This window comes from Monodon monoceros, unplaced genomic scaffold (assembly GCF_005190385.1).
Source record: "Monodon monoceros isolate NGI ecotype Baffin Bay Population unplaced genomic scaffold, NGI_Narwhal_1 Super_Scaffold_14, whole genome shotgun sequence".
Taxonomy (NCBI): domain Eukaryota; kingdom Metazoa; phylum Chordata; class Mammalia; order Artiodactyla; family Monodontidae; genus Monodon; species Monodon monoceros.
In genome coordinates, this window is record NW_021703770.1 from 38,740,574 (window position 1) to 38,764,388 (window position 23,815).

At 37.6% G+C, this 23,815-nt stretch overlaps 1 protein-coding gene and 1 pseudogene across 4 annotated transcripts in view; one reads left to right on the plus strand and one right to left on the minus strand.

The window, feature by feature from the left end:
- DPY19L4 (dpy-19 like 4) overlaps positions 1-23,815 on the minus strand; it is a 59,631-nt gene that overhangs the window by 29,767 nt on the left and 6,049 nt on the right. Inside the window, exons 3-7 of one of the 4 annotated variants that reach the window (XM_029222722.1) lie at positions 13,570-13,607; positions 11,121-11,211; positions 10,728-10,849; positions 10,471-10,616; positions 1,686-1,809 (exon numbers count right to left, since the gene is read on the minus strand). In XM_029222722.1, coding sequence (XP_029078555.1) covers positions 1,686-1,809; positions 10,471-10,616; positions 10,728-10,849; positions 11,121-11,211; positions 13,570-13,607 — 521 coding nt within the window. Of the gene's footprint in view, positions 1-1,685; positions 1,810-10,470; positions 10,617-10,727; positions 10,850-11,120; positions 11,212-13,207; positions 13,383-13,569; positions 13,695-23,815 lie in introns of those variants that run through there. The other 3 variants (XM_029222721.1, XM_029222723.1, XM_029222724.1) reach the window with 3 other exon arrangements.
- Positions 20,349-23,773, plus strand: LOC114895394 (annotated as a pseudogene).

The window sequence follows — 23,815 nt, forward strand, 5'->3', positions numbered from 1 at the left end:
ACAGGCTTTTTCTCTAGTTGCAGCGAGCGGGGGCTACTCTTTGTTGTGCTGCACAGGCTTCTCATTGTGGATGCTTCTCTTGTTGCGGAGCACGGGCTCTAGGTGTGCAGGCTCCAGTAGTTGCGGTGCGTGGGCTCAGTAGTTGTGGTGCATAGGCTTAGTTGCTCCGCGGCATGTGGGATCTTCCCAGACCAGGGATCAAACCCGTGTCTCCTGCATTGGCAGGCGGATTCTTAACCACTGCACCACCAGGGAATCCCCCGTATTACATTTTTAATTAAAAAAAGTTAGAATTTAAAAAACTACTAGAAAGAATACATAACATGGCAATAAAAATAAGTTACTTAGAAAAATATAAAATATAGTATAGAAGGGAAAAAATAAGTTTACATTTCATTCTACCTTTTCCAAAACTCCTTCTTTTAAAATAAATAAGAATAATAGTTTTATTAAAAAGATATTTGAAAGGGAATTCCCTGGCGGTCCAGTGGTTAGAACTCCACGCTTCCACTGCAGGGGGCACGGGTTCGATCCCTGGTCGGGGAACTGAGATCCCACGTGCTGGGCGGTATGGCCAAAAGTAAAATAAAAGAGCTTGTGCTCCGCAACGGGAGAGGCTGCTACGGGAGAGGCCACAACGGTGAGAGGTCCGCGAACCACAAAAAAACAAAACAAAACAAAACAAAAAACTGAAGAACTATTCTTTCCTAAGAGACAGCTACACAATCTAACAGGAAAACACTCAAATACTCCCTATTATAGAAAATATTCTTTCTCAGAAAGCTGTTTATACAAAACCAACAAAAGGAAAATTACAAATCTGAAATGTGTTCTTATTATTTTAGACTAAGAAAGGAAATACTAGTGTTATAAAAAATGAAATAAAGTTTGCTATGCTCAGGACATCTGACATCACTGAAAGGAGGAAAGAACATTTTTCAGAGATTTCAAAAAGGAACCATAAGTAAATACAATTTCCTGGCCAACCAGGTCCCTACAGTCCCTTTTTCTAGCCAGGAATTCTTAACCTAAGACAGGCAGACAGACTGTCAAAGGATTGCTACATTTAAGTCACTTTCAGTGTAATTGGTTGCCTTTTATAATCACATTTATTTTATTTTATGCATTTAAAATCATTATTCTGATACAGAGTCTCTAAGCTTCACTTGACTGCTGAAAGGGCTTATGGCAACAACAACAACAGCACAACACTAAGAATCTAAACTATCCAGGATAGTCTCCTGAAGCTCACTAGCTTACCTACACCTCAGTCACAGAAAACATACGGGCAAACAAAATATGCAGTGCTACCATTGTTGTCCCTTGTAGTCACTCTTTATATCTTCATTAATATTCTTCAACTTGTGATGATTAAAGGCCATCAATGTTCCAGAAGTGAGAGAAACAGTAAAATAACGAGACAGATTAATTTTCAAAATAAGATATTCTTCATATATTTGTCAAGTAACTGCGCTAAAACAATATAACATCTCCTTTCTCATAAATATAATTTACTGTCAATCAGGTTACAGAATAACAGTTATAACAAGACTACCTAACTATATCCTTTACGGTGTAGTTCAGGTTTCACTGAATATAATTTAACTCTTAATATGAATAGCTTTAAAATAATGTACCACATTTGCAATACATCAGAATTGTGACAAATAAATTTGTTATCTTACCTCTCCATAAGAATTTAAGTTGCTTTTTAAATAGCCTGTAAGTGCAGCAACTTGGCATGCAAAATATGGTAGTGCCCAGTTTTCTCTTAAAGGAATGGAGTATTCAATTCTTGTCGTATCTACCCTAAAATAAACCACAGATGAACAGCAAAATAGCAAGACATTATATTTGTGTAACACTATACTTTTCAAGGCACTTTCACACACTGTTGTTCTCCATATCCTGTGAGGTAGGCATGGACAAAGCCACCATTACCTATACAGCATCTTTGAACAAATTAATAGTGTTTCACCCTTACCTTACCTCCCACCCAGGAAGACTTAGTGCTGCTGTGTCTGCTTGATGAATAGATGGGCCTCTGTGAGAAGCTGAAAAAGGCATCCCTGCTCTGGGCAGATACAGCCTCATGCTACAACACACAGCTTGCTGCAGAGTATACTGGAGTTCAGCCCCCCACCCTCCCTTCCCTTAACAAGATGGCTATCCCTCTCTAAAGCACAATGTGCACTACATAACTAGCAGGCCTGGCAGATCCACAGTTCTTATACCAATCCTTATATAAAAGGAATATGAAGTTCAGAGAGGTGATGACTTAATGAAGTCATATAGCTAGTAGGTGACACAACTAGGATTACAATGCATATCTTCTGATATCTAGTTTAATACTCTTTTCAATCAGCAGGTTACCCAGAATTAACATTACGGTAGTCCTTTATGTGATAGATCCAGAGAGCTTTGAAAATCTCCAGAATCAAACACAATGTCTTTGCAGGCTCCTCCTAAGTTTCTCCTCTATCAGTTTTCATTGAGAGCCTGTTGTCTCCCATGCATATCCTCACACCACAATGGACTCCCTTCCCAACAATAATTAAATCTGGATCTCATAAACCCAATGGCTATTTCCCACACAAAAAACAAAGGTGCTATTGCTTAAAAAACTTCATGAAAATTGCTGCATAATTCTCCTAATGGAGACAAACATTCTTGCGTGTAATTTAGTTCAGTCAAATTGTGGTACAGGGAATTCCCTGGTGGTCCCGTGGTTTGGGACTCCATGCTTTCATTGCCGAGGGTGAGGGTTCAATCCCTGGCTGGGGAACTAGAATCCCACAAGCCACGCGGCATGGCGAAAAAAAATTAAATAAATTAAAAAAAATTTTTTAAATGTGGTATAGCCATACAATAGGATACTACTCAGCAATAAAAAGAAATGAACTATTGATACACCCAACATATATGAATCTCAAAATAATTATGCTGAGTGGAGGAAAAAAAAAAACCGAAAAAGTATATGCTATATGACTCCATTTATATAAAATTCTAGAAAATGAAAACTAATTTATAGTGACAGAAAGCAGATCACTGGTTTCCTGATCTTTCCTGATTTTCTACAGCAGTAGAGGTGGGGTAAGAAGAGGAAAAAGGGAGAGATTACCAAGGAGCACAATGAAACTTTTGGGTATGATAATGTGTATTATACTGATTTTGTTGATGGTTTCACAAGGGTGTCTAAATGTCTAAAATTATCAACTTCTACATTTTAAATATGTACAAGTTTATTCTATGCCAATTACATCTCAATAAAACTTCTAAAAAGTATTAGAAAATAACCTGTGTTCTATGAATGTATATGTAATTGAATATATATACATAAATTAAAAACATGAAGATCAAATGAAATAAAAGCTGGAAAAAACTTAGTACAGTGTCCAGAACCTAGTAAACAGTATTAGATCTTACCTCTTTTGTAACTCTGTAATGAACTATTTTTACTTAACAATATATTATGAGCATCTTTCCATAGTATATATGTCAATATACTTCAAGAATATTGAATGGTCATGGCACATAACTGTACAGGTTTATCATAATCTAACCAGTTCCTATTGTTATACACTTACATTGTTTCTGGCTTTATCTATTAAAAACGTTTTTTAAAAACAGGAACCAGGGCTTCCCTGGTGGCGCAGTGGTTGAGAGTCCACCTGCCAATGCAGGGGACACGGGTTCGTGCCCCGGTCCAGGAAGATCCCACATGCCGCGGAGGGGCTAGGCCCGTGAGCCATGGCCGCTGAGCCTGCGCGTCTGGAGCCTGCGCGTCTGGAGCCTGTGCTCCGCAACGGGAGAGGCCACAACAGTGAGAGGCCCGGGTACCGCAAAAACAACAACAACAACAAAAAAAAACCAGGAACCAATGATTTTGTATAGTGATCATTGGTTTCACTGTTAACTTTTAATTCTTTAATCCAATTGGAATTTATTTTACTATGTGTGCAATAAGTATTTCTTTTCCAGATTTGATTGCTGCAATACCATTTAGTGAACATCATGTATTCTAAAGGCCACCTACTTTCATGCAATATTATTTATGAAAAATTGTTGTGAAAGTTAGCTTTCTAAAAGACAAAACAAGATATTCACTTGTCGTAAGTCAGGAAGTACGAAGGAGAAGATGTCTATTCTCAAGTCAGGACTCTGCCAACCACTCTATCAGCCTAGAATTGGGAAGGTGAACCTAGCAATCCTCATTCCAAAGGCTCACTCACTACCCCTACCCAACACAGAGCTTAGTGCAGTGAAACCTATAAAACTCTGCACCAGAAGCACTGTCTGGAGAAGGGATGAAGGAAACCTCTAGTCATTGCAGCAAAAACTGAGTAGGGTCTCTGCCAGTTATTCTCTGCACGTGAACAAGCATCCTCACGGCCACAGTCCTGAACACTTGTGCTACTCTTGCTCTTCCCCACACCATCCATGCCTGGTGGTAGTGAGAACCAGAAGGCTACTAGTGGAATGTGACAAAATCCAAAGAGACTCACTTTTTCTCCCCAGCAGCCGAGGCTAGCAGACGGCAGCACAAACCAGCAATGCAAATAACAACTACTTTTATCAATTTCATCTATGGATGCATTCCCAGAGATCAGCTAACTCTGAGTTTTTGTGTTTTCCTTTTAAACACATCATAGCATAAACATAACCTGAATCACTTGGACGACCACTTTGTAACCCACTACTGCCAAAAAGATTTCAGGACTTCCATGTTTGTGTTAACAATCCAGTTGGTAACACAGTACTACTTCAATTAGCTTAGGCTAATCAGAAAAAAAATACTAAATGATGTATTGCCAAGTAAAAACAGAATGAGGTACTGATCACTGTGCTAAAAGAAACAAAAAGAGATTTCATAATGGACTGAACAGAGCAACATGATGAGAAATGAGTCATCTCACGGTACCTAACTGTGTAGGTTTGTCATACACAGAGAGTAGAAATTTGGTGTTAGCAAAATATAATTTTTCACATTAAAGTTTTTAGTTAATATTTTACTGGTTTGTTACTTCATTAGTAAATTGGTTTCAATACATAAGGAGCTTAAAAACATAGTTTAATGCTTTATATTTAAGTAGCATTATCATTCAAATTATTTAAATCAACACACGGAATCCATGATTATTAAGTTTTAAATATATATAACTGAAGTTTGAGAAACATTGATTTAGATTAGATGTGAAAAACAGCTTGGCATGTCAATCCAGTGTATAATGTGTGAAAGTTGAAAAACACCTATGCAATATCAGTATAACTTTTAATGGCTATATGTTCCCTTGCATTGACATATTACAATTTACCTAACCATTCCCTTAAATTTAGGTTGTTTTCTAATTTTTCATATTATTACAAATAATACTATAATAAATAAATTGAAACAGTGAACTCTTTCCTTCTTTTTTGAATTACTTCCTTAGAATACAATGAAATTCCTGGGAAAAACTGGCGTCTAAAATTGAAAAGCTTTATACTTCCACAAGCATCCAGAGTATACCAATACCATTATTATAGACCCAGCACCATGTGTTACCATTATTTTTTGTTAACTCTGGGACATGTGCATTCCTTGCATCTTACCCTTTTATGAATCACCGATGTGCACAGTTACCCGTTTTAGGCCAAAGATTAAACTTAGTATAGGCTTTTAATCAGATATATTTTCTTTGCTCTTCAAATATAAACATGTGTCCACTGAAAGTGATTCTCAGGGATATATTTGTAGATGAGAAGATCAGTGGGGACCAAGAGCAATTTCTATATTGTTTATACATCAAGATTGGACTCAGGTTAGCCCATTTTGGTGATAGTCTGATCAAAGGGAGTCATCTGCCTCTGATTTCCCCCCACTACTATATGCACAGTGCTATTTCCTGAAATTTTCTTGAATTTTCTAATATACCTACATCCTTTAGTTTGAACAAACAGGAGCTATTTTATAATCCTGCTTTCTACTTCTAATATTAAGGAATGAGTATCACAAAACGTCACTAAGAACACAACTAATAATCATAATATAATGGAATGACTAATATCTTTTTGCACTTTTCTAGGCAATCATATATAAACCAAAGCTGATAAATAAAAAAGACAGCATACTCTTTCATGGCATTCAAATATATTTTGCAGTATAAAATATATACCAATATGGGACTTCCTTAAGGTCCAGTGGTTAAGACTCAGTGCTTCCACTAAAGGGGGCACGGCTTCAATCCCTGGTGGGCAACTAAGATCCCACATGCCGCACAGCCAAAAAAAAAAAGGAAAATATATACCAATAACCAATAAAAAATAAACAATGCAAAACAAACACATAAAGAAAAAGCTACTTGCTTAAATGTTTCAATTGCTAAAAGATACACTTTAACAGAATATGTCAGATTAATATTTCCACCTAACTCCTGCTCCAGCTACCCAGGATATACTGTATCATTAAACAAGGCAAGTTAATAAGGCAACTGAATTATAATTAAATAAGGCAATTTCCTTACAATTCTCACTAAGATCTTTAAAATAATTTATTTGACAGGGAGTCTTATTATTCTTTAATTGCTGTTATTTTTACATGATAAAGTTGCCTAGTCTTTCTCTTTGAACTTCTGATGAAGAAAGATCTAGGGATTAAATGAAATGAATATTAAAGTTCATTGTAGGTGACAGCCAGCCTCCAAGATGGTTCATAACGGTCCCTGCCTCCTGGTATTAACACCCTGTGTAGCCACTTCCCATGTTGTGCCACGATTAGTCTGCATGACCAACAGAATATGGCAGAGTGATGTCCTATCATTTCTGATATTAGGTTATTAAAGATAGCTGGCTTCCACTATGACACATTCACTCCAGTCTCTCTTGGATCATTCACTCTAAAGGAAGCCAGCAACCAAGCTGTGAGCAGCCCTCTGCAGAGGTCCATGTGATGAGAAACTAAGGCCTTCTAGGCCAACAGCCAGCAAGGAACTGAGGCTTCTTGCAAAAGCCACATGAAGTGAACTAAGTAAAAATGATCCAGGCCAGTCAAGCCTTCAGATGACTGTAGCCCCAACCAACTACTGACTCAACCTCATAAGAAACCCTTAGCTAGAAGCACACAGATAAGCCACTCTGGATTCCTGACCCTCAGAAATTGTGAGAGATGTTTGTTGTTTTAAGCTATTAAGTTTTGGATTGATCTGTTATACAGCAATAACTAATGCATCACATAGTCAAGAAAGCAATCCTTTTAGAAGGTCTCTATTTTAAATAAGGCTGTATACGAAACACACTTTCACTCTACAAGGCAAGAAATTTCTAGACCTAGTCTATTAGCACTGAAATAAATTCTGTGAGTGTGCTATTAAATTTCTAACAATGAATCCTAATGAAATTTTAGAAGAGTACATGGCAACTTAAAATATTCTCTAACGGGCACTTTCTGACTTAACAAGAAGTCATCTATACCCCTGGCATCCACACCAGATTCTCTAATACTATTTTATACTAAAAGGAATCAAAGCTCCAGAGAGAAAAGGCTAATTGCAAATCTTTCATTGGAATATACAAGGTGAGCCTGCTCTTCCTGTTGAGCCAGAAAACAAGACACTTTCAAAGATTAATGAAGATGTGTCAAAAGAACTCGGGAGCCAGTCTGAAAGCACTCCTATCGACCAATGCTGTAAAAATTTAAGCAAGAAAAAGAATAATGATGGTAATGTATTTTAGCCCTATTGAATCAATGAAAATCTCTAAGTACAGAAAGATGCTTAAAAAGGAGAACACCAGAAAATGCTTTTTATCACTGTGTGAAACAGCTATTAAGACAATCTCTTACAAAGAAATTGGTAATTAAAGTGAAATTAAGCATTTGTCCTAACTTTCTAATAATAACTGAATTTAAAGGTAACCAAAGAACCTGGTTAATAAAGAAAGATTCTACTTTTGAAGAATGAAGCTAATGAAAATAGAAAACCCTAATTTTATAAACCCTAAATTAGGCAAAGGCTGTCAACTAGAGTTATAACCCTTGGGTATATTGTTAATGGTGAAAAGGACGTTCATTTGATGCCCCAGAACACCGCACAGATTGTTTTATAGTCATAAGAGGAAAACATAATTATTCAATGGAGAGATCAGACTGTCATCCTTTAAACCAGCAATTTCAGCTTCACTAGGGTTAGGCCAACTAAATACCCTGTAACTTGTAAAGTCACAGAACATGAAAACTACATCATCGACAATATATTCTAACCAAAATTGTTTATCTTGAATCCATCAAGCCTTTAGAGGTATCTTCCAGATTACATAAACACAGAAGACAGAGAGAAAAGTTAAATAACACCACAGGGAAGCAATAGGAGAAATCCAGAAGTTGGGACATTCTGTAGGACGACTGACTTGGTCCCTTCAACAAGCCAACTGTCATTAAAAAAAAGGGACTGGGCTTCCCTGGTGGCGCAGTGGTTGAGAGTCTGCCTGCCGATGCAGGGGACATGGGTTCGTGCCCTGGACCGGGAAGATCCCACATGCCGCGGAGCGGCTAGGCCCGTGAGCCATGGCCGTCGAGCCTGCGCGTCCAGAGCCTGTGCTCCACAACAGGAGAGGCCACAACAGTGAGAGGCCCACTTACCGCAAAAAAAAAAAAAAAAAAAAGGGACTATGTTAGATTTAAAGAGAGTTGAGGAACGTTAACAACCAGATGCAATACGTAGTCCTGGATTAAATACTGGTTTGGATAAATCAGCTATAGAGTGTATTTTGGGGTCAACACAGGAAATTCTAATATGGGCTGGGTATTAGAAAAGATAAAAAAGTTACTGAAATAGAAAGGCAGAGGCTTCTAAATAAGGAAAGCAGCATATAAAACAGTATGTGCAATATATCTCATCTTGGTTAAAAAATATATACATATATATACATACATATACCACAAACACATACATGTATACACCCACATATTCACAATAGAAAAAGGTCCAAAAGAATATGCACCAAGATATAAACAATGCTGAGTGATTTCCAGGTGGTGGGAATGTGAACTTATTATTTTATTTTTGCTGGTTTCAAGTTTTTTATGATGTACATGTGTTGCTTTTATAATAATAAAGTTTGGTTCATCCCTGTACTCCCTTTACGAGTTAAGAAGAAATATACTGATAACTCATAAAGCTGGACAGCCATACTTGAAAACTTCTAAGGAATATTTTTAAAATCGTTTACTTCAAACTGTTGCCAGCATGTGACCCTAACCAAAGCCCAGTAAGAGATACAGCCCTAAATTTGAAACTCAGTGTCTTTGAAGTACCATATTTTTCATTTGGCAGCTGCCAAAAGAAAATGTGTAACAAAAGAAAGGTCTCATTTTCTAAAATTTAATCACGTTAAGTGTTATGAGGGCAAAGTGCTATGGAGAGGAAGCACTTTCAAAAGCCAAAAAAGGATCATTCAAAAAATAAATTTTTGACACTGACCAATGCCAAGAAAATTTTAGCTCTCCATTTCAAAGAAGTCCCATCCCCTACTCTCTTTGTACTCACTATTAAAGAACTGAGGCTCCTTTAATCACCAAAAGGAATGGATTTATTATTCAAAGCACACTGTCATAGATTAATATAGTGGTTAACTTAAAACTGATACATCTGATGCCTCTTCCTTCTTTTCATGAAGCTATGTCATCAATTTTAAATAAATGAGGAAAGACATGTATGCCAATGTTGCTATGGTTGAAAATAGAGAGATAGAAGTGGGTGTATTATTTTTCAACTGTTGCATGACAAATGACCACAAATGTAGTGGCTTAAAATAACACAGATTCATTGGCTCACAAACCCAGCACAGTATGGCTGGATTCTCTGTTCAGGGTCTCCTTAAGCTAAAATCAAAGCATCAACTGGGGCTGTAGTTCTTATACAGGGCTTGTAGAGTTTTTACAAGCTCACTGGTTGTTGGCAGAATTCATTTCCTCCTCACTTCAATCCAGCAACAAGGCACCAAATCCTTCTCATGCTTCAAATATCTCTGACTTCCCTTCTGTACCAGCTGCAGAAAGCTGCTCACTTTTAGGGGCTCATACGATTAGATCAGGCCCACCAGCTAACCTTCCTACCTTAAGGTCAACTATGCCGTATAACCGGGGTCCCTGACCGCCGGGCCACAGACCAGTATTGGTCCACGGCCTGTTGGGAACTGGGCTGCACAGCAAGAGGTGAGCGGCGGGCGAGCGAGCGATGCTTCACCTGCCCCTCGCATTACTGCCTGACCCATCCACCCCACTTCCGTGGAAAAACTGTCTTCAAGGAAACCTGTCCCTGGTGCCAAAAAGGGTGGGGACTGCTGCCGTACAACACAACATAATCACAGGGATGAAATCTCATCATATTCACAGGCAGGAATCAGGGCATGGAAGGTTTGGAGGGGGGAGCCATTTTTAGAACTCTACCACAGTCACAAAAAATTGTAAAACTTAATTAAAAACACCTTTCTTACCTGTTAATAATGAACCATGCAACAGTTAGCATTCCTGCTAGCCAAGTTCCACTCATAAGCCAACTTGTAACAAATAAAGCAGTGACATATATTCCTTGCAATCCAAAAACAATGCCAATATAGAAATATACTGGCTCAATAATCTCCTAATTGGGAAAAAAAAAAAAAGAGAAGGAGATAATAGGATGACAACATATAATTTTGAGGATTCATAAATATGTGAAAAAATAAATATTAAAGTCAAAAGAAACACATACATTGCTACCAGTTGCTTGATATAAAACGCTGGCAATAAGTTCTGGATATAGAGACATTTGCTGCACTGCATTTATAGTCTTCAGAGATACAGTTTTGTTATTGTGTGTCAGTTCGTATACACCTAAAGCCAGAAAAATTTTTCTCCAGATTATTTATTCTGCTTTTACAAGAATTGAACATGTTATTCAGAGGTCATTAAATACTTTATTATCAAGAAGGATCTCAAAATATAATACTCTGTGCCTCATTTTTCCAATTTTTAAATTAACTACAAGGAAGACCAATACCTATATTCTGAGACAAATCTCCACATTCAAGGGCTCCCACATATAAGAACAATGTTTTATTTTAGGAAAATATTGTTACTAAATATACAAATGTAGTTATCATACCTCTTTCAAATGAAGGTGCCTTTAACATATCCTTATAATAAGAATAATAAATGGCACTATCACCCTGAAATGTGATTTCCCGTTCAAGCTCCTAAAAGAAAATGAAATGATTATTTAAATACCAGTGTCTTAAATTTCAACTGCAATCTTTTTCTCTCCTCATATTCCAAATTAATGCTATTTATTTATCCTTTTATTCAAAGACATGTTTGAATTTTCCTTTAACCACTAGTAGCCATATTAATAAGATTAAACTTTTCAATAATCTGGCAATCACTTTAATGAAATACTTAAGGTTTAAACTAGATGGTAACTCGTAAGTTATTTGCCTATTATATATAAGAAAAATCTGGAAGGAAAACCCAAAGTAGTACCATAAGGAGAACAAGAACAGTATAGCAGGAAGTAAAAAATGATGGTTGAGGTGTCAGAAGTCCATAATAAAAATGTAAGTTTAAAAAGAAAGTATTATTTTTCTATTGCTATTCCACTTCCCTAGGTATCCAGAACAGCAAGCCCTTAATTAGGGCTTTCAAAGAGCAGCAGACAACTAACCAGTTCTTTTCAAATGAACTCCCAGAAATGTAAGTAAATCTTAAAATTCCTAAAATTAGGCTGTACAGAACCAAGAACATAGGTAGTCAAAAACACTGAAACCTGTGCTTTTCATGCTGAATCAAACTTTCATAAATCTATAATCTTTTAAAATGAAACATGTTTATTTTCATGCATAATTTTATCAATTAATACAAAAGATATCAGAGCAGTTTCCCCAAAGTTTGATCAACAGAACTTCCTAAGGTATTAATGGGTGTTACCTAAAAAGAGTTAAATAAGCTATGTAAAGGCTGGATTAGAGAAAAATATGAGTTTTTTCATTACAACTTTTCAGAGTTTCACTATTCATTATGCACTGAGAATCTCTATAAAGTCTTTCCTAGATTTATTTGACCAGTGAACCCTTTTTTTTTTTCTCATCTAGAGCTTATTAGTCTAAGTAAATTTCCTCAAAATTATTTTTTATGAATGGGTACTGATTTTTCTTTCTAAAATTTCAAAGATGTGAACTCTTAATCAGTGCTTCTCAAAGTTAATGTTCATATAAAACTTCTAGAGATCTTATTCAAACATAGGTTCTGATTCTAAAGTGTGGCCTGAGAATCTGCAATTCTGAAAAAGCTCCCAGATGATGCCAATGCTCCTGGCTCATCACAGTGCTCTTCATGAATGTCTTCTAGATTTTTAAACCTTATTGTTCTCAATTCTGCCTACATAACAGAATCACATGGAAAGATTTTGTGCAATATTGACCCAGACACTTGCCTCACCCCACCTAAGAATCTGTGAGGGAAGTTATTTTTTAAATCATCCCAGATTTTTCTATTGTACATCCAGTGTTGAGAACAACTAATACTTAATCTTCATAACATTTTCAAGGAAATAGGCTATACAAAATCCTTGGTCAAATCAATACAGGTGAGTAATTATTCAGTTAAATGTTTTGGTGGTGTTAGATAAATCAATGGCTTAAAAACATTTAGTCAGCTTGACTATTCGCTCAAAAATAAGAACAACAAAAAAGAGTTTGGGCTAAAACAAAAATAAAAAAACCTTAGAGTCAAGTGGTAACACCACGAACTTGGCCAATGTGTATTACAGGTATACCTGATTGCGAAGGTAAGTCTGAAAACAAACTTATTCAAAGGCCAAACGAATTATGAATATAACTATAGTGAGTAGAGTCTGTGATTAACACATGATTTAAAACCAAACATTAAACATACTAATATGAGGCAACATTTTAATAAATACTGTTATGTCTGCTAATCATTTTCAGCACTTCAAAACATTCTAATCTAAAAATTAAAGTATTTTGATGCTGAAACTGCCACAGACTGTTTCTTAAATGTAAACTACCAAAACTACGAAAAAGCTGACTAAACTTCATAACATTTCACTGTCATCAAAAGTCCCGATAAATCAATTGCATGAAGGAAAGCCCCCTCATAATTTCTGTTCTACCACCTTGAAATACATGCTATTAAATTTTTCAAGGTTGATACTGTGACTCAAGACAGCTTCTATACCATTTTGTTCCTACTGGCTTACAGCATAACATTAAGCACTTCTCGGGCTTCCCTGGTGGCACAGTGGTTGAGAGACCGCCTGCCGATGCGGGGGACACGGGTTCATGCCCCGGTCCGGAAGGATCCCACATGCCGCGCAGCAGCTGGGCCCGTGAACCATGGCTGCTGAGCCTGCGCGTCCGGAGCCTGTGCTCCAAAATGAGAGAGGCCACGGCAATGAGAGGCCTGCGTACCAACCAAAAAAGAAAGAAAGCACGTGTCATACTTATCATGCATGTTTTGGCTCCCTGGAAAACACATTATTTAAATTAACATTAAATATTAAAACAAACGTTCATATGCTCAAAATTCTTTCTTCTTACCTGCCTGTTGGAAAACCAGAATTTCCGTTCATGGTACGCTGATAAATAGAGAGCATACATCATACCACTAGTAACTGCTGCAAGACAGCCAATGAATATCTTTGCAAAGCGCTGAAATAATATATCTGAAAAACCATATTAAAAGTAATCAGTTGTGGATGATATTTATATTTATGGACTTCTATTAAAAAGAAAAAAGTAATCAAAGGTTGTATGTATCCTTGATATGATGTGACAAAAATGGCATTCCAACTGTGGTCTTCCTCCCCAAAACCCATAATCCCAGTCTAATCATTAGAAAAACAGCAAATTCCAAGGGAGGGGCATCCTACAATATATCTGGCCAGTACTCCTCAAAAGTGTCAAGGTCATCAAAAACAAGGAAAGTCTGAGAAACTGTCACAGCCAACAGAAGTCTAAGGAGACATGATAACTGTATGTAATGTGGTATCCTGGATGTGATCCTGGAACAGAAAAGGACATTAGATAAACACTAAGGAAATATGAATAAAGTATGGACTTTAGTTAAAAATAATGTATCAATATTAGTTCATTAATTGTAACAAATGTACCATACTAATATAAAATGTTAATAATAGGGAAAATTCTGTGAGGGGGGCATGTAAAATGGGAACTCTGTACTATACTGTCTGCTCAATTCTTCTATAAATTTAAAATTAAAGTCTATTAACTTAAAAAAGGAATAAAAGGAACATACTACCGAATATCTAGAGAAAAAAAAAACAGGTTCATTCAGAATTACTATTGTTATTTTTTTCCTTATCAAGAAATGTTTTTATTGAGGAATAGTTTACATACTATAAATTACATACAGCTCTTTAAATTGTACAATTCAATGACTTTTGATGATTATGTATTTAAAACATCACATACAACATCATATACAAAGTATTCACATTATATATATGTAAATAATTTTTTTTAATTATTTATTTATTTTTTGGTTGTGTTGGGTCCTCGTTGCAACACACAGGCTTTCTCTAGTTGCGGCGAGCAGGGGCTACTCTTTGTTGCAGTGTGCGGGCTTCTCACTGCGGTGGCTTCTCTTGTTGTGGAGCATGGGCTCTAGGCACGTGGGCTTCAGTAGTTGTGGCACACGGGCTCTAGAGCGCAGGGTCAGTAGTTGCGGCGCACAGGCTTAGTTGCTCCGCAGCATGTGGGATCTTCCCAGACCAGGACTTGAACCCGTGTCCCCTGCATTGGCAGGCGGATTCTTAACCATTGAGCCCCCAGGGAAGCCCCTATGTAAATACTTTTTGACGAAAACATAAAACACATTTGAATTTTGAACACACAGGATGATTTAGTCCTGTTATAGCTATTTACTATAATTCAGTATAATAATAACAAATACTATATGATTTCACTTATATGTGGAATCTAAAAAACAAAACAAATGAACAAACATAACAAAACAGAAACAGTGTCATAGATACAGAGAACAAACAGGTGGTTGCCAAAGAGCAGAGAGGTGGGGGGAGGAGAGAAATAGGTGAGGGAGATTAAGAGGTACAAACTTCCAGTTGCAAAATAAATGAATCACAGGTATGAAATGTACAGTGTGAGGAATACAGTCAATAATTATAGTGACAGATGACAACCTGACTTACGGTGGTGATCATTTTGAAATCTACAGAAATAGCAAATCACTATGTTGTGTAACAGGAACTAACATAGTATTGTAGCTCAATTATACCTCAAAAACAAACAAGCTCATAGAGAAAAAGATCAGACTTGTGGTTACCAGAGGTGAGAGGCGGAAGAGAGGGAACTGAATGAAGGCAGTCAAAATGTACAAACTTCCAGCTGTAAGATAAATAAGTACTAAGGATATAATATACAACATGATAAATATAATTAACACTGCTATATGTTACATATGAAAATTGTTAAGAAAGTAAAATCTTAAGAGTTCTCATCACAAGGAAAAAAATGTTTCTCTATTTCTTTAATTTTGTATCTATACAAGGTGTTCACTAAACTTTTGTGATAATCATTTCATGATGTATGCAAGTCAAATCATTATGCTTATACAGTGCTGTATGTCAATTATATCTCAATAAAACTATAGGGGAAAAAAAAGATTCAGTAAATTAAGCCCAGGCCTAAAGGCCCAAAGCCCAGTGTTACGTTGTTAAATGACTGAGAGGTTTATAAAGACAAACTGGTTGACTTATTAACTTAGCTATTTTCAAAACATTATTCAATAAATATTAATTTGTATAGTATACCAGAGACATTAAATAGAATAACTAGCTAAATCACTAAATTAATAAGAATTATATTCAAAGTGCTTGAAAGACACTACCCAATAAATCAAACATTAGAATCAGGGAATTCCCTGGAAGTCCAATGGTTAGGACTCTGCGCTTTCACTGCCAAGGGAGCGGATTCAATCCCTGGTCAGGGAACTAAGATCCCACAAGCCTTCGGTGCAGCCAAAATATAAAAGTAAATAAATAAACAAAATAAAAATTTAAAAAAATAATCAGCATGACACAATTGCTTTAAAATTACTGCTTTCCAACTGAAAAAGGATTAATCTCCAAAATATATAAGCAGCTCATGCAGCTCAATATCAAAAAAACAAACAACCCAATCCAAAAATGGGCAGAAGACCTAAATAGACATTTCTCAAAAGAAGATATACAGACTGCCAACAAACACATTAAAGGATGCTCAACATCACCAATCATTATAGAAATGAAAATCAAAACTACAATGAGGTATCACCTCACATGGGTCACAATGGCCATCCTCAAAAAAAAATCTACAAACAGTAAATGCTGGAGAGGGTGTGGAGAAAAGGGAACCCTCCTGCACTGCTGGTGGGAATGTAAATTGATACAATCACTATGGAGAACAGTATGGAGGTTCCTTAAAAAACTAAAAATAGAACTACCATATGACCCAGCAATCCCACTACTGGGCATATACCCTGAGAAAACCATAATTCAAGAAGAGTCATATGCCACAATGTTCATTGCAGCTCTATTTACAATAGCCAAGACATGGGAGCAACCTAAGTGTCCACTGACAGATGAATGGATAAAGAAGATGTGGCACATATATATAGTGGAATATTACTCAGCCATAAAAAGAAATGAAATTGAGTTATTTGTAGTGAGGTGGATGGACCTAGAAACTGTCATACAGAGTGAAGTAAGTCAGAAAGAGTAAAACAAATACCGTACGCTAACACATATATATGGAATGTAAAAAAAAAAAATGGTTCTGAAGAACCCAGGGGCAGGACAGGAATAAAGATGCAGATGTAGAGAATGGACTTGAGGACATGCGGAGGGGGGAAAGGTAAGCTAGGATGAAGTGAGAGAGTGGCATGGACATATATACACTACCAAGTGTAAAATAGATAGCTAGTGGGAAGCAGCCGCATAGCACAGGGAGATCAGCTCAGTACTTTGTGACCACCTAGAGGGGTGGGATAGGGAGAGTGGGAGGGAGACGCAAGAGAGAGGGGATATGGGGATATATGTGTACATATAGCTGATTCACTTTGTTATACAGCAGAAACTAACACAACATTGTAAAGCAATTATACTCCAATAAAGATGTTAAATAAATAAATAAAATAAAATCACTGCTTCCAATAGTACGTGTAAAGCATTTGGCCTGGCACATAGTAAGAGATCAGTAAATACTATTAATAGGCATTATTATTGGGCTACAGAAGCATACTTGTAAAAATATATGACAGATGGGCTTCCCGGGTGGCGCAGTGGTTGAGAGTCCGCCTGCCAATGTAGGGGACACAGGTTCGTGCCCCGGTCCAGGAAGATCCCACATGCGGCGGAGAGGCTGGGCCCGTGAGCCATGGCCGCTGAGCCTGCGCGTCCGGAGCCTGTGCTCCGCAACGGGAGAGGTCACAGTGAGAGGCCCACGTACCGCAAAAAAAAAAAAAAAAAAAAAAAAAAAAGACAGTTAATTAAAGCAATGTTGACACAATGTAAACTATAAACAGACTAATAAAAGAACTTACCTACCATGGCAATTTGGTAAAAGTGCTACAAAGTGTCTAAATATGTACCTTTTTCTGTTTTTTTTTTAAATTAAGTCTTGGACAATGACAAATTAATCCTAATTATCAAGGGCTATTACAAAAAATATATTCAACCAAATCTTATATATAAATGCCTTACCTTAGTGCTATTTTGTTTATGAAAGATTTTGTAAAGAGTCAAAGCTGGAATCAAGCTATCAGTGTTTGGTATAAGTGTATATATTTTAGAGAAAATAAAGAGCTCTGGGCCCTGGAAATTATTTATTAAAAAATTATCAGGGGGCTTCCCTGGTGGCACAGTGGTTGAGAGTCCACCTGCCGATGCAGGGGACACGGGTTCGTGCCCCAGTCCGGGAAGATCCCACATGCCACGAAGAGGCTGAGCCTGCGCGTCCGGAGCCTGCGTGTCCGGAGCCTGTGCTCTGTAACGCGTGAGGCCACAGCAGTGAGAGGCCCACGTACCGCAAAAAAAAAAAAAAAAAAAAAATTATCACGGGGGACTTCCCTGGTGGCACAGTGGTTAAGAACCTGTCTGCCAATGCAGGGGACGTGGGTTCAATCCCTGGTCTGGGAAGATCCCACATGCTGTGGAGCAACTAAGCCTGCATGCCACGACTACTGAGCCTGCGAGCCGCAACTACTAAAGCCTGCGCACCTAGAGCCCGTGCTCCTCAACAAGAGAAGCCACCACAATGAGAAGCTCATGCACCACAACGAAGTATAGCCCCCGCTCGCCGCAACTAGAGAAAGCCCACGTGTAACAACGAAGATCCAATGCAGCCAAAAATAAATAAATAATAAGTAAATTTATATAAAAAAATTATCATGGGCCTGGTGGCCTAGTGGTTAGGCTTGCAGGCTTTCACTGCCGTGGCTCAACCAGCATTCAATCCCTGGTTGGGGAACTGAGATCCGGCAAGCCACGCGGCCAAAAGAAAAAAAAAAATTGTAGGATTCAATTTCACAAAAAGTAAAAAAAAGAAAAGAAAAAGTATAAATACATTGAAAAAAATATAAGCAGTACTTGCCAAAATTTTAAGAATAGTTATTATCTACTGGAATTATGCATATATTTTTATTAAACTTATCTCTATTTTCACATTTTCTACCCTAAAAATACATTTTTGTAATCAGGGGAAAATACTATTTTATAGGAGCTATCTCTAAATTGTTTAAATACCTTTCTTATACTGTATTTTCCAAAACGTTTTAAATGATCACTCTTATTAGTAAGCTTTGCTGTAGTAAAAAAGTGACCCCCATATTACCAGTGGCTTACAGAACATATATTTAATTCTCATTCATGTTACTGTGGGTTTTGGGTCAGCAGTCACTCTCCACTCAATTCCAGACTTCAGATTAGCTGTGGCTCTTCCTGTACCTTCAGAATTCCAGAATGGGATCAGTCCCTATTTGGGACATGCTGTTCTCATTACAAAGGAAAAGAGCAGCAGAACAGACAAAAACATACAATGCCTCTTATAATTTCTGGTCAGAACTAGTACACTGCTACTTCCACTCACATTCCATTGGCCCAGGAAAGTCACATGGATAAACCTGACAACGGGGTAGGGGAGTATACTCCACTTCAGAGAGGCAATCCAAATCACATGGTAATGGGAAGGAATGTATAATCCACTTTCAGGGCAGGGAGAAAACATTTGGGAACAATAGAAGGATCCACCAGGATTTGCCCCATTAGTCACAAATGTCTACTTCCCTCCCAAAGGCAAAACACACTCACTCCTCAAGAAAGATACCCTTAGAGCAGCTTACTCAGCCTGCTTTCTGCATGTAGAAAGTTAGGGACTCATACATCATTGTAAGACATGAATAGTTGTGTCCTTAATCTAGGCTGGCAGTTCTTTTGACAGTATGTCTCTCTCAAAGCTTAGCCAGCAATTCTCCTAGGTTTTTACCTAAGAGAAATAAAAATAGATGTCCACAAAAAGATTCGTACAAGTATTCACAGCAGCCTTATTCATAATAGCAGAATACTGCAAATTACTCAAATGTCCAACAGGAAAAGCAAGAACACTTACAGCAAGAAGAATGAATCTCAAAATGATTATATTTTTAAAGGATAACATATTGAGCTAAGTGAAAGAATCCAGGCACAAGGACATATATGTTGTATGACTCCATTTATATGAAATTCTAGAACATGCAAAGTTAATCAATATTGAAAAATATCAGAAGAGTGGTTGTTTTGGGGAGTACAGGGAAAATCTCCTGGAAAGGGACACAAAAGAACTTTCTGGGATAAGGGAATGTTATGTATCTTAGTTGTAGTCAAGTACCCAAACTCATTTAATTAAATACCTATGATTCTGTGCTTTTTTTTTTAAGCAGGGCTTTCTTTTCTATTTATTTATTTATTTATTTATTTATTTATTTATTTATTTATTTATGGCTGCGTTGGGTCTTTGTTGCTGCACACAAGCTTTCTCTAGTGGTGGCAAGCAGGGGCTACTCTTTGTTGTGGTGCATGGGCTTCTCATTGCGGTGGCTTCTCTTGTTGTGAAGCACAGGCTCTAGGCGTGCAGGGTTCAGTAGTTGTGGCACACGGGCTCAGTAGTTGTGACTCATGGGCTCTAGAGCACAGGCTCAGTAGTTGTGGCACACAGGCTTGGCTGCTCCGCGGCATGTGGTATATTCCCCGACCAGGGCTTGAACACATGTCCCCTGAATTGGCAGGCTGATTCTTAACCACTGCGCCACCAGGGAAGCCCTGATTCTGTGCATTTTATGATATGTTAGTTATACCTTAATTTTTAAAAATTAAATCATTCATTTTTGCAAAGAAAAGAACAATTTTGTTGGCTTTTTACCTACTTGATTCCAGTCAACTCCATACTCCAATAACTATACCCACAATTCTTCTAGATAAGCCTCTCTCAAAGATTTAACTACAAGTATTTTGAGCTTATGAAGCTTTGTTTATTTGTCACATAAAGCCACACCCTTTGTTCTTTTTCCCTGAGTGCTTTATTCAACTGAAAGGAGTTAGTAGGAGCTACTTTAATCCATTTATACATTTTAACAAACTATGTGACAGTCATGCCCTTGATTTGGGTGTTGCCCTAAGGATTCATCTTAATCAGCCTTTGTTAAAGTATTTCTCAATTTTATTGAGTATTTTTTCCTAGTTGAAAAGACAAACAATACTAATTTCAACACTACAAGCCCCAGAAATTTTGGATTCCTATTTTCCTCTTCTTTCCTGACTGCAAATGGGCCAATTCTGTTCTCATGTGTCTCTTTCCTGTAATCAAAAGTAGCTGATAGCTTCTGCTCCTCCCACCGCCGCCCTGAGTCACTGCCTGCACACCTCTGGCCGCCTGGCTCCCCCTGCTAGCCACTGATATTTGGCATTCATACACCATGGCAGACATCGACAACTTGTCTAGGGTAGTTAAAAGATGTGTGAATGCTCTCAAAAACCTTCAAGTTAAATGTGCACAGATAGAAGCCCATTTCTATGAGGAAGTTCATGATCTTGAAAGAAAGTATGCTGTTCCCTATCAGCTTCTATTTGATAAGCGATTTGAGATCATTAATGCCATTTATGAACCTATAGAAGAAGAATGTGAATGGAAACCAGATGAGGAAGATAAAATTTCGGAGGAGCTAAAATAAAAGGCCAAGATTGTAGATGAGAAAAAGGATGAAGAAAAAGAAGACCCCAAGGGAATTCCTGAATTTTGGCTGACCATGTTTAAGAATGTTGACTTGGTCAGTGATATGGTTCAGGAACGGGATGAACCTATTCTGAAGCACTTGAAAGATATTGAAGTGAAGTTCTCAGATGCTGGTCAGCCTATGAGTTTTGTCTTAGAATTTCACTTTGAACCCAATGAATATTTGACAAATGAAGGGTTGACAAAGACATACAGGATGAGGTCAGAACCAGATGATTCTGATCCTTTTTCTTTTGATGGACCAGAAATTATGGGTTGTACAGTGTGCCAGATAGATTGGAAAAAACAGAAGAATGTCACTTTGAAAACCATTAAGAAGAAACAGAAACACAAGGGATGTGGGACAATTCTTACTGTGACCAAAAAAGTTTCTAATGACTCTTTCTTTAATGTTTTTGCCCCTCCTGAAGTTCCTGAGAGTGGAGATCTGGATGATGGCTGAAGCTATCCTTGCTGTGGACTTTGAAATTGGTCACTTTTTATGTGAGCGTATAATCCCAAGATCAGTGTTATACTTTACTGGAGAAGCTATTGAAGGTGATGATGGTTATAATGAAGAAGGTGAAGAAGCAGATGAGGAAGGGGAAGAAGAAGGAGATGAGGAAAATAATCCAGACTATGACCCAAAGAAGGATCAAAACCCAGCAGAGTGCAAGCAGCAGTGAAGCAGGATATATGTGGCCTTGAGGATAACCTGCACTGGTCTATCTTCTGCTTCCCTGGAAAGGATGAATTTACATCATTTGACAAGCCTATTTCAAGTTTTTTGTTGTCTGTTTGTTTGCTCATTTTTGTTTTTTGCAGTCTAAAATAAAATTGTCAAAAAAAAAGAAGCTGCTGATAATCAAGGTACTCTAATAATATTCTGTTTGTGATCTTGTTACCTAAAATAATTTAAAAATTAGTATTAAAATTGCAACTATTCACAGGAAACAGTTTTATAAAATGTTCTGTCATGCAGATGGATTATTATCTTCCAGCTCCCAAAAAGTTTTCTTGCTGCTAACCTTTGAACTAGATCTGTAGGTGACTCACTGCCTTTATCTTATGTGAGCAAATTTATATAAATGGCCCCTGAACTCCCTATGGGAAAAAATCTATTTACGAAAGCTGTTCAGCTCCTAAGGATGGCATATTCTCCAAAGCCACTTTCAGATATGGTTCAGAAAGATAACAGAAACGGAAGGACCTCCAGAGGATGAAGCCAAGGACGACAAAGAACAATGAACTGGGAAACTACTTCCAAGGAAAACAACTAGGGCCTAATCAAGAAACATTCCCCAGAGGAGGAAGACCTCATATTTACCTAGTAGGATTTCAAAATTGCTATGGACCAGTGGTTAATGTGTCTCTCACTCTTCCTCTTTCTGAGTGGAAGCATTTATTTTGATATCCTATCCTCATCCAAAAGTGTATAATGGAAAAGGGGGCATGTGCTTTGCTAAGAAAAGCCTGCTTACAAGGCAGGCTCTTGGCAGGCATCTGGGAACCTGGATTTCAAAAGGGTTCCCACCATTTTCTAATGAGTGGTTTACTGTGCCTAACTTATTTGTGCAAACAGTGTGGTTCATACCTACTGCTTTCCTTCTGGGAATCTAGAATTTTCCTATGCATTAAGCAGAGGCTACACGACCAGCCACCAGTAAAAACCCTGAGCAGAGTTGCTAATAAGCTTCCCAGGTAGACAAACCTACAAATGTCACAATTTGATGCTGAAGGAATTATGTATGTCCTATGTGACTTGGAAGCTTCTGCCTAGTTTCTTGCAGTCTTTAGCCCATAGGTCCTTTCTCTTTGCTGATTTTCTTTTGTATGTTCACTGTAATAAATTACAGCTGTGAATATGACTAAATTCTGAGACCTGTGACTCCTCCTAATCTCTGAACATGGGGGTGTTCTTGGGGACCCCTAACACAGAGCAGATAACTTGTCTTTTTAATTCATAGGTCTCTGGATTGAATGAGTCATAGCTGACCCTGATGAAGATAACAAGACCTTGGGCTTCAAGACTGATGCCCTGACTGGATAACACTGGGTGTCTTCCTTGGGGTCGGGGAGGTACCAAGTATATTTTGTCTGAGGGAGACAAGTAAATATTTATGACCAAAAGGCCAGAATGTGGTAGACTTATCCTTATTCCCAACTATTTTGTCCTTTCCTATAAAAAGATTTTTCATCCCTGCCTATTACCATGTGACTTGCCATGCTTCCCTGTAGTCAGACTAAATTTCTCCATCCCACTGTCTAGATTGATTATATGACTTGGTTGGGCCAACAGAATGTGAGTACAAGTGACAGTGTGCCAGTTCAGCAGAAACTTTAAGAGGTACTGCATGACTCTGCCTGTTCTCCTGCTCTTTTTCTCTGCCACAAGAAAAACACATCCCAAATAGGGATTATGCCTTCATGACATGAAGCTACATCTACAGCCACAACATGTAATGTTGATCAGAAATAAATGTTTTTTGTAAGCCAGTGAGACTTAGGAATTGTTCTACAGCAA